Source organism: Leptinotarsa decemlineata, unplaced genomic scaffold (genome assembly GCF_025532065.1).
Source record: "Leptinotarsa decemlineata unplaced genomic scaffold, Ldec_3_MD MMD2_P_RNA_scaffold_9, whole genome shotgun sequence".
Taxonomy (NCBI): Eukaryota; Metazoa; Arthropoda; class Insecta; order Coleoptera; family Chrysomelidae; genus Leptinotarsa; species Leptinotarsa decemlineata.
The window spans coordinates 3,601,290-3,611,640 of NW_027412536.1; the positions used below are offsets into that span (position 1 = coordinate 3,601,290).

Sequence of the window (10,351 nt, forward strand, 5' to 3'; positions counted from 1 at the left end):
TGATGACTCCGTGCATTTGTTTTTTGCAACCGTGTGTTGCCGGTTGCCTAACCTTACACTTGGCTATACCGTAGTGATGACAGTTAATGTATGTACTCAACAAATGCCTTTCAGGTCTCCGCTTCCGAAAAATATAAAAGATGTGTCATTCGATTCGGAATAGCGTGTGGATGATTTTTGGAAAAATTCAAGTACCGCTTGTGAAAATTGCAAAAGTTATTAACAATTAACTGAAAAAAATGGGGTTTGATTTATTGTAAATATCTCCAAAACTGTTGTGCATTTTTCAAATTTGAAAAAAGAAACAAAAAGAGGAGGAAATTTCCCAAAAAGACGCCCTAGAACTGTAGGACTAATATTTATAGTTTTCCCATAGGGTTGAAAATACATCTTAAAAAGAATACTTTGGCTTGCGCAAGACACGCCCACCTTGGACCTTCAATTAAACATTTTTATTTCAAGTTATTAAATATCAAAATTAGGATTTAAAGAAATTCAGACCCCTAGTGGATAAATGAATGAAAAATAATCCGCGGTCAAAACATTTTTATCATGATTTTCCAGTTGATTATGCATTAGTTGACTAACAATTTTTTTATACTTAAACAGGAACATTGCAAGTGCGATAATTGTTAAAAAAAATCTGAGATTTTTTTGGAGCTATTTTTGAAAGGTCTTGGAATTTATTCACATTGGAAAAATAAAAAAAAAAAGGTTAGGCTTTCTTTATACGAAGAAATACGGGAATCTTCCAAAGAAAGATAGGAACCAATCAATTTCAAAAAAGTAATTCTATACAAAGGTGTGTAGATCATGCAAAGGAGTACCTTTCAGACACAAATTGGAAGAAAAAGCCTCTCGAAACAGCTTCTTTCATATAGGTAAACATTGAATTACACGAAAGATAAATGCTTTCTAAAAAAATACTTTTATAAGAACACTATTCAGTTTGTATTCCAAACATTCGTTATGAAATTCAATCAGATATCATTCACAGGATTGCTACACAATATAGTAAATGAAGGTTGTCAAATTTCCCTTACCTACATACATGGAACACTGTCATCCTCACTGGTAGACATCCAGTGTTTCGTCGTAAGACACTTGCCTTATTGGCTCTCTAGTAAGACACTTGCCTTATTGGCTCTTCAGTACCAAATCTCGATAACATTATGGGAAAAAACGCTCAGTTCATTCATACAATGACGACTTCATATCACGGAATGAGTTTATTCTACTCATGAAATATAACTTTCGGATGTCAAAGTCCTTTTTTAAAAATTAATTTTATTAACAAAAATTGATGTTAACAGTATGAGAGCAAAATTATAACTGAATTACAAAAGTATTCTTCCCATGAAGATAAGAATGCTTGCACATCAGTTTCCCAGAATCGCGAGATTCTGCTTCAGCATGGTCAGCGGTTCACATGGGAACGGGCGATATAATTCCTCCCCCCGAAGATTCAACGTAGGAGGGTCAGCGAGGAAGTTGAACCCTAGACATCTCGATATCTTGACTTGGTTTGGATGGTCCATTGGTTTTGCACCCTCTGAAGCCAATCTTCTTGTGCAGTAGGTACAAACAGATTGATACTAGGACCAGGTAGATAAACATCGTCCAAAAACTTGGGATATGTGCTACGTCTTTGAAAGATATAATCGGTTCGTTTTCCATTATTGCAGTTTTTATTGAATGAAGTTCGTCCAGGTTCAGGTCATCAAGTTGGATCCCTATTGATTTGGGTGGCTCTGGCTTCCCTTCTTCCAAGTCTGGTAAGATGATTGGTTCACTATTGGTAACTTGGTGATCGTTGGTTATGATTTGGTTGCCACAGGATAACTGGCATCCAATTGGAATGTCGAATAGATAACTTCCAGGTAGTAGGTTCTCGATTTCGTTCTGGTTCTGGCACTTGAGTTTGGTAGTTTGTTGAGCCGGTAGGAGGACAACCCATTTGTTTGAGTTATCTAGTTGTCTAATGGCTGGTCTCGATAAATGTATGACAGTCTGCTTACAAGTGGAGGTGTTCTGGACATTGAGTAGCTGGATTTCGCATGGATTGTCTTCTGTCAGCTCTCTGATGTTGGTGGATGGGCAGATATAGGTTCGATGGGAGATCTCCAAACAAGGATCGCTCAAGAATGCATACAATTTTTCGTTTTTTGACAAATATTTGTTTTGAGGTATAACAGCCTTAAACTGACCCTTAGTTAATATCGGAATAGAAAATAGGTGATAGTAATCGAAATTTGATGGATGGGTAATTGGAATATGCAAGATATAGGTTATTCTGAAATTTGATATATAGCTTTTGAGGCTAATAATTTTTTCATAAAGCAAAGTATTCTCGAAACTTATTTCAATTGGTAGTTGGTCTTTCTCAACAATTTTATTCAATTTTTGCAGTTCTTTGAACAAATCTTTTGTTTTTATAATACTAGGATGAAGAATGTTCAGTCTAGAAAATTGTATTGAGTTTTCAACATCTTGCAAAATTGAATTTATGATTTCAAATGTATTGATTATCTGATTCAAAATGTCTTTAATAAACATAGAGTTTTCTTTATACGTTTGATTTTCAACAATTTTTGCTATTTGATTAATTTTTGATTCCAAAAGCCTTTCGTTATGTTTCACTTGCTGAACTGTACTATTGAACTGATCAATTAATGAGATTGAGAGTGAGTTTTGCTTTTTGATATTCGTTACTAGATTATTTTGATTATCTTGTAATTCTTTGATCAGGCGGTCATATTTTTCACCATCGTTGGAATCTAAATTTCCTGTGATCGACTTGAAAATGGATCCAATTCCGTTTATAAGACCGCGCTTTGTTCTAAGTGGATGTGGTAAAATATTGTTGAGTCTGTCAGTCACCTCCTTTTCCGAAAATTCTAATATTTTTAAATAGTTAGATGTGTCCCATGAGTAGTCTTTGTGACTGCCTACAAGTGTCCTTACATTTTTTGAATGGAATTTCAGTTTATTTACCTCCACGATTATTGGATTTAAATCATAATAATGAATAAGTGAATATGCGTGCGTTTCGACTTTGGCTGTTCCAAGTTTGAGAGGAATAAGTCCTGGATTGTTCTTTAGGTTTTGTTTAGATATATTTTCCTGGAGTCCGAGAGTTCCAGATAATCTGAAAAATTAATCAATTTTTAATGGGAGATGGGTATTTTTTGAGGGGACGTTTTAAATTGTCCATGTGAATTTTTTGTTGGTTTTCCGTAGAAACTGTTTTCATTGTATGATCGACCGTTTTGATTTGAGTTGGTTTTTGAAATTTATTTGCATCCTTCTGCCTAATATGTTTTTTCACGTAAACTTTTTGTTTGGTTTTGAATACAATGGGATCATCGCGTTTTTTATTTTCTCGTTCTACTATCTTTTCCTTTTGCTTTATTAGATCCGAGTTTATTTTGGAATAGAGGAGTTTCGATCGTTCCTTGTGATCATTGGTGTAATCATTTAGTAATTTCCGATCAATATCAATATTGAAAGGATCATTGGTTGAAATGTGACCACTTATGATGTCAATTGGCTTGAGTTTTGTGACCGAATGTATAGAGTGGTTGTATGCCAAAATTGCGTACAACATTTTCATTTTTGGAGGGGTTTTCAAAAATCCTCTAGTGTTGAGTAGACGAATGTGTTCTAGAATGGTAGAATGGAACCGTTCTATCATTCCATTGGATTGAGGATGGTGTGGTGATGTGAAATGAACTTCGACTTTGTGTAAAGCCAGGAGTTCCGAAATGAGAAAGTTATTGAATTCGGTACCGTTGTCAACGATAATTCGTTTGGGGATACCATGATGAGAAAAAAATTGAATGAGGTTGTCGGCTATTTCCGTACCTGTCAAGGAGTTGACTAGGTATGCCTGTGCGTACTTTGAAAAACTGTCTATGATTGTGAGGAATTTTCTACTTTCGATAGTGAATGTATCCATATGTACGATTTCGAAAGGTTTGGTTGCTGTAGGGGTGATGTTGAGCTTCATTTTGATGGGGTTTCGCTCATATTTGCTTTGTTGGCAAATAAGGCATTGATTAATATATGTTTGAATGGTTTCTTTTATGTTCGGCCAGTAATGTTTTTCCTTAATTCTTGCGAAAGTTTCGTCAACACCGCGGTGGTTTGACTTACCTTCATGGTGGTTTTTGATAATTTCTTGAACGTCTTCTTTTTTTGTAACGTCCAGAAGCTTTTTGGTACACCTTTTGAATTTTATAGAGGGCCACTTGAAATATTTTTGAATTGTTGCCGAAAATGGTTCATAAAGTTCGGGGTTTTCAAAATAGACATGGTACTGCACTCCTGGGGCGACATATTCTTTGATAAAATTCAAAATATCGTTTTCTGTATTATTTTGCGATATTTGTACATGAATTCTCATCTTTTTCTCGAACAGAATGGTAGTTTTAGGTTTGGCCGGAGAATGGAGAACTGAGCTTATAATCAACTGATTGAGCCCTAGGTTCACGGCACACTGCGCTATTGGAATTGTTACAACAGGGTTCTGTTCAGCATTTGAGTGAATGGTGTCATCTTCAAGGTTTTCGCGTTCTGGTAGGGGTTCATCTTCTATTTGTTCGATATTAGGTTGCAATGGTGAAGAAATGTCATTTCTTCCATTACCTGTGGAAGGTAATTCATTGTCTTCGTGTATTCTGGGTTCTGGTAGGGGTTCATTACCTGTACGTTCGGTATCAGGTTGAACTTGTAAAGAAAGATTGTCATTTTCTGTGTGACTTTTCGGAGGTAACTCGTTGTCCGTATTATTTACATGCATTTCGTTAGGAGGAATCATGATGGGAGAATATGCAGTGTCCAGGTTGGGTTCTCCAATAATCAAAATATCGGAAGAGGGTTGATAATCCGGGGTTTCAAGGCAACGACTTACTGGGTTTCCTTGACCACTGAAAGTGACACTTTGATTTGTTAAACGTTGTGATTCGTCTAGTATGTCATCCAATTCCTCCCAAAAGGTTTTGGTGTCCTTAGTGTGGATTTCGACACGGGATAAAGCATCGGCGTTGGTGTTCAACTTGCCTTTTTTGTAGATTATGGTATAATCGTATTCCTCTAGTTTGATCCGCCATCTCAGCAATTTTGAGTTGGGGTCCTTCAGAGAGAATAACCACTGAAGGGGTTTGTGGTCAGTGACTATATTGAACTTTCGTCCAAAGAGATATGGGCGGAAGTATTTGGTAGCCCATACGATCGCGAGAAGCTCTTTCTCAATGACTGAGTAATTTTGCTCAGAGTCATTCAGGGTCCGAGATGCGTATGCAACTGGAAGGTCTTGGCCTATAGGGCCTTGAGAAAGGACAGCTCCTAGGGCGAATTTACTTGCGTCCGTGGTGAGATTAAAAGGTTTAGAAAAGTCGGGGTACTGCAAAATCGGATCATTGATTAACAGGTTTTTGCAGGTATTGAAACATTCCAAAAACTCTGCATTATGTTCAATTTTTGCGCCTTTCTTCAGGCATTTGGTTAATGGTTTCGTTAGTCTAGCGAAATTATTGATAAAGCGTCGATAGTAACCTAACAAACCCAAGAATCCTTTGATCTGTTTGGTGGTTTTTGGGACGGGGAAATTTTTGATGGCTGTGATTTTATCTGGATTCGGCTTGACACCTTCGGGAGTCACGACGTGTCCCAGATAGGCTACTTCCTTTCGTAGGAATTCCGATTTATCCAGCTGAATTTTGAAGTTTGAGCTTCTCAGCCTGTTGAAGACAGATTTAAGGCTCTCAAGGTGTTCTTGGAGGGAAGTTGAGAAGATAATAATATCGTCGAGGTATACCAAGCACTTTTCGTTCTGGATACCACGAAGGATATTATCCATTACGCGCTGAAAGGTAGCTGGCGCGTTTTTCAAACCAAATGGCATTCTCAGGTACTCATAATGGCCATGTTCCGTATTGAAAGCTGTTTTTTCAATATCGTCCTCTTCCATTTCAATTTGATGGAAGCCACTGGCCAGGTCGAGTGTTGTGAAATACTGGCATTTTCCCAGTTTGTCCAGAAGATCTGTGATGTTAGGTAAAGGGTATTTGTCATCTATCGTTTTCTCATTGAGCTTGCGATAGTCAACAACAACCCTCCATTTTTGCTTCCCAGAAGCATCGACCTTTTTGGGTACCACCCAAATAGGCGATGACCAAGGAGAATTGCTTGGCCGAATAATTTTCTGGTCGAGCATTTTTTTGATCTGATTTTCGACTTCTTGCTTGTGTATGAATGGGTACCGGTATGATTTTGTATACACCGGTATTTCATCAGATGTTCTAATTTGGTGCTTTACACGGCTCGTAAAAGTCAGCGGGGTATTTTCATAATAAAATATGTCAGAGAATTCTTTGCACAGCGAAAGTATCTTAGATCTTTCCTCGTCATTCAAATGGTCACATCGAATTTTTGAAAAATCTAGATTTTGCTTAGGGGAATCATCAAAATTATGAAAATCGATTTTTTGAATTTCGTTCTTATCAAATTTTTCAACAGCGATTGGTTCTGAAAAATTCAGGGTTACTGGTTTGGTGGTGTTGTTCAAAATTGTAGTGAGAGCTCTACCTTTATTTGCAACAGTAAGACACTCTGGCAATTCACAATTATGGAAGCGTTGGTGAGGTATTATTATTTCACCATTCTGAATTGATGTTTTGACCTGTATCACTTGCTCAGATCTTGGAGCAATCGTAATTAAATTGAGATCGCTTTTTGTTTTTTGAAACTTCAGTTTTATTTTCGCATAAGGAGTGATAAGATAGCCATTACCAAAATCTAGGTTAGCTTGTAAAAGTTTTAAATTGTCAAGACCAATTAATCCTTTGAAAATGTCATGAAATTTGAAAAGGAAAAATTTTAAATGTTTTTGTTGTGGCAAATTGAATAATTTTGAAGCGGGCATAGATGCGCTATATTTATGAGCTGATTTTTGGAAAACTGTGGAAACAATAAACGGGTCGTATTTAATTAGATTTGGAAACAGTTTTTGAGCAATTTCTGGATCTATAAAAGATTTCGTGGAGCCTGAATCAATGAGAAATTTTGCGTCATATTCCGGAAATGTTATATATGATAATTCGCTAGAACTAGAATTATTGAAAGAAATGATTTGTGGAACTAGGTTTGATTGTTCGTGGTTGGCATTTCCTGAAAATTTACCTCGGAATTGTCAAAGTTACTTTCCTGATTTTCATTTTCGCAGTATAGAAATTCGTCATAATGTTCGTTATAATCTTCTTCAGCGTAATATTCGTGATCGCTATAATTTGGTTCATTTTGAGTGTCACTAACTACCGTATTAAATAATTCTTCTGATATAAAATTTCTTTGGGGTTGGTTTTGAAATGAGTTTGAGGGACCTGATCGATAATTAGGGGCGTTTCTTGTCGAAACACTCATTGGTACTGGTTTATTTGTTTGATATGTATTTCTGGTGGATACAGTCATGGGTGTAGGTTTTGTGAAGTTCTGATTCTGATTGGGCCTGAAAACATTTCTGTTTTGAAATGGTTGTCTAAAAACTTGCGCGTTGGTAAAGAATTTTTGGGGTTGGCTTGGTGCTCGTGGCTGAATTGGTATTGGTTGTGAAGGAAATTGATTTTGCTGTCTGAAAAAGTTATTTGGTGTACTATAATTATTGACAGGAGAAGAATTTGGCTGTCTGATCTGAATTGGTGTTCTAGAAGGTTGAAAGTTTGGTCTAAATGTATTCTTATTTGAGAAATTTTGGAAGTAATGTACATTGTCTTCCTGTAAAACAAACTGCAATGCTTCACTGAGAGATTTGGGTTGCATACAACGTATTGTAGTACCCAAGGGTTCCTTGAGCCCAGAAAGAAAGGTTTTCAATGCCAAATTGCTATATAAATCTCTTTTACACCTTTTAGATTCTTGTGTGATTTCGTGAACGTCGATATAATTGCACAATAGGTTCAATATATTTAAACACCTATCATAGAACTGTTGAGGCTTTTCATTAGGGGATTGCCTAAGCATAACCATGTCTCTGTTTAGGCAAGTTTCATCCCTTTGATCGGCAAAGTTTCTGGTTAATGTATCCTTGAGTTCTCTCCAATTTGAAACATTCTGTATATTGGCTACTACTTTAGCATTGCCTGATAATTTTGAAATGAGACAGTTCAGCAAATAAACATTTTGAAAACTTGTCGGCTCAGCCACATTATAAAAAGTATTAATTATTGAATCACAAACTGCTAGATATCTATTTAAATCATTAGGGTTGCCGTCGAATTCAGGCACACACCTAAGGTATTCTGAGTTGAATTGATTAGCCATTATTATATTTGAACTACTAGAAGAATTAGGCAAAGAAACTGAAGAGTCAGCTGAAGGGTTTTCGTTATTCAAATTTAACTTTCCAAGAATTTGAGATAAGTTATCAATAGACATTTAAAAATTACGACTTACATTAAAATTGTAAGAACTTTGAGCATCCTTTATAAGGTAGACGACTGGTTCCTCGATTTTTGATTTCCAGAAAGACTTCCTTGCGAGACTGGACGATTCTGTTCCACTCCCCGATGATCTGCCTGTTGAGGGTAGCTAAAGGTCCACGATGGATTGGGTTTCTTGAGGTTTGAAGAGCCACTCCTTCACAAACACCTCCACAAGACAAAACAACAAGTTCGATACCCGATAAATCGTTGAAACGAAAACTGCACGTTCGATACGTTCAATTTCGAGTATCCTACCGACTGCGCCAAATATAACTTTCGGATGTCAAAGTCCTTTTTTAAAAATTAATTTTATTAACAAAAATTGATGTTAACAGTATGAGAGCAAAATTATAACTGAATTACAAAAGTATTCTTCCCATGAAGATAAGAATGCTTGCACATCAGTTTCCCAGAATCGCGAGATTCTGCTTCAGCATGGTCAGCGGTTCACATGGGAACGGGCGATATAATTCATGTCATAGATGTTATTTTTCAATATGTTATACACAATTTACTAATGTTAAAAATTAAAAAGCTTCATTAATCATTGAAAATAATAATTTTTCAATATCTCTATCCATCCGTTTTTTATCTGCTTTTGTTTTTTTTTATCTGCTTTTGTTAAAAAAATAGTTATGAACATTTTACAAGATAATTGCAATTTTTCATCAAAAACATATAAATTATGATTTGAAAAAAAATTATTGCTTTAAAACGGATTTGTTAATTAACAACTTCTTTTTACCACTTGTATTTAATATTGAGAAAGTATTTTTGTTCTCATAATTTATCTTGCTCATTGACGAATAAAAATATTTAAATTTTCATTGTTCATTATGTAAACAATTTGTTATAAACAATTACATTTTCTTATATTTTTTTTTCTGTCTGAACAATGTAACAAAAAAACCCATGTATTATTTCCTGTGAAAAAAATTACTTATTTTGTGTCGAATGTTAAAAATTCTGTTCTCTTTTACTTCATTATTGTCACTTAGTTTTTGATGTTTTAATTAATAAACTAATTGAGTACGATGAAAACATTTGGGACTTATTCTTTCTCTTTCAATTAAAAAACAAATTTAGTCCAAAATTCAAATTTTGCTCAATCCATTCATATCATTTGTTTATAGAAAAATTTCAGGTTTTTTCAATTTTCGTGTTTGAATATAAACTATAATAAATATGACTTTATTTAACTGTTAATCCAACGTTTACTCATTAATAATTTCAGCTCATCGATTTTACTTTAAACATAATATTTTATAAATCCCTACCAATATTTTAAATGCGAATGTAAGTTTGTTTGTTACGGTTTCAAGCGAAAACTACTCAACCGATCATCATGAAATTTTGTATACATGTTCTTGGAGGTATTAGAAGTAACATATTAATAAATAAAAATATTTTTTATGTAAGATAAAAAAAATGTTTGTCGAAAAAATCTCAAAATCTAGCCACTTTAACGTCATATACTTCTCATATTATTGATTCATTTATATTGTACTGACTCTTATTCAATGGCATACATGCGAGCGAAGCCGCGCGTAAAAGCTAGTTATGAATTAAAATAAGTTGACAAGAAAACTTTTTCCCAAGGTAATTAGCCTAAGCATCTTAGAATCATGTTTGTTATTAATAATTGTTTACATTTATTACAAGTTTTTTTTACATTTAATTTTAAATAACTGTTATTTCTGATAAATTTTTTTAGATTGTGTTTTATAATCTACAGTATTATCATGATCTTCATTCATTTCAAAGTTTTTTTCTTCGTTTTCATCGCTCCCCAACGAAGCTTCTGCAATCTCTGTAACAAACAGTGAATACTTAGCTTCAGCAGTAACGTCTTCATTCCCATCATTAAATTC

At 34.8% G+C, this 10,351-nt stretch overlaps 1 protein-coding gene across 1 annotated transcript; it reads right to left on the minus strand.

Moving 5' to 3' along the window:
* Positions 1 to 1,267: 1,267 nt before the first annotated feature.
* LOC141480456 (uncharacterized) lies at positions 1,268 to 8,958 on the minus strand. The gene is made up of 2 exons (XM_074170442.1): positions 8,452 to 8,958; positions 1,268 to 3,148 (listed from the first exon to the last, which is right to left on the minus strand). Exons 1-2 carry the CDS (start codon positions 8,475 to 8,477, stop codon positions 1,480 to 1,482), a joined length of 1,695 nt encoding a protein of 564 aa, XP_074026543.1. The 5' UTR covers positions 8,478 to 8,958; the 3' UTR covers positions 1,268 to 1,479.
* Positions 8,959 to 10,351: the final 1,393 nt, after the last annotated feature.

Bases quoted from the DNA above. Each gene is read 5' to 3' on its own strand.
- LOC141480456 (XM_074170442.1), bottom strand. From the start codon at position 8,477: ATGCTCAAAGTTCTTACAATTTTAAT. The intron at 3,149-8,451 runs GTAAGTCGTAAT...TTAATTTTTCAG, and splicing joins AAAGTTCTTACAATTTTAAT to ATTATCTGGAACTCTCGGAC.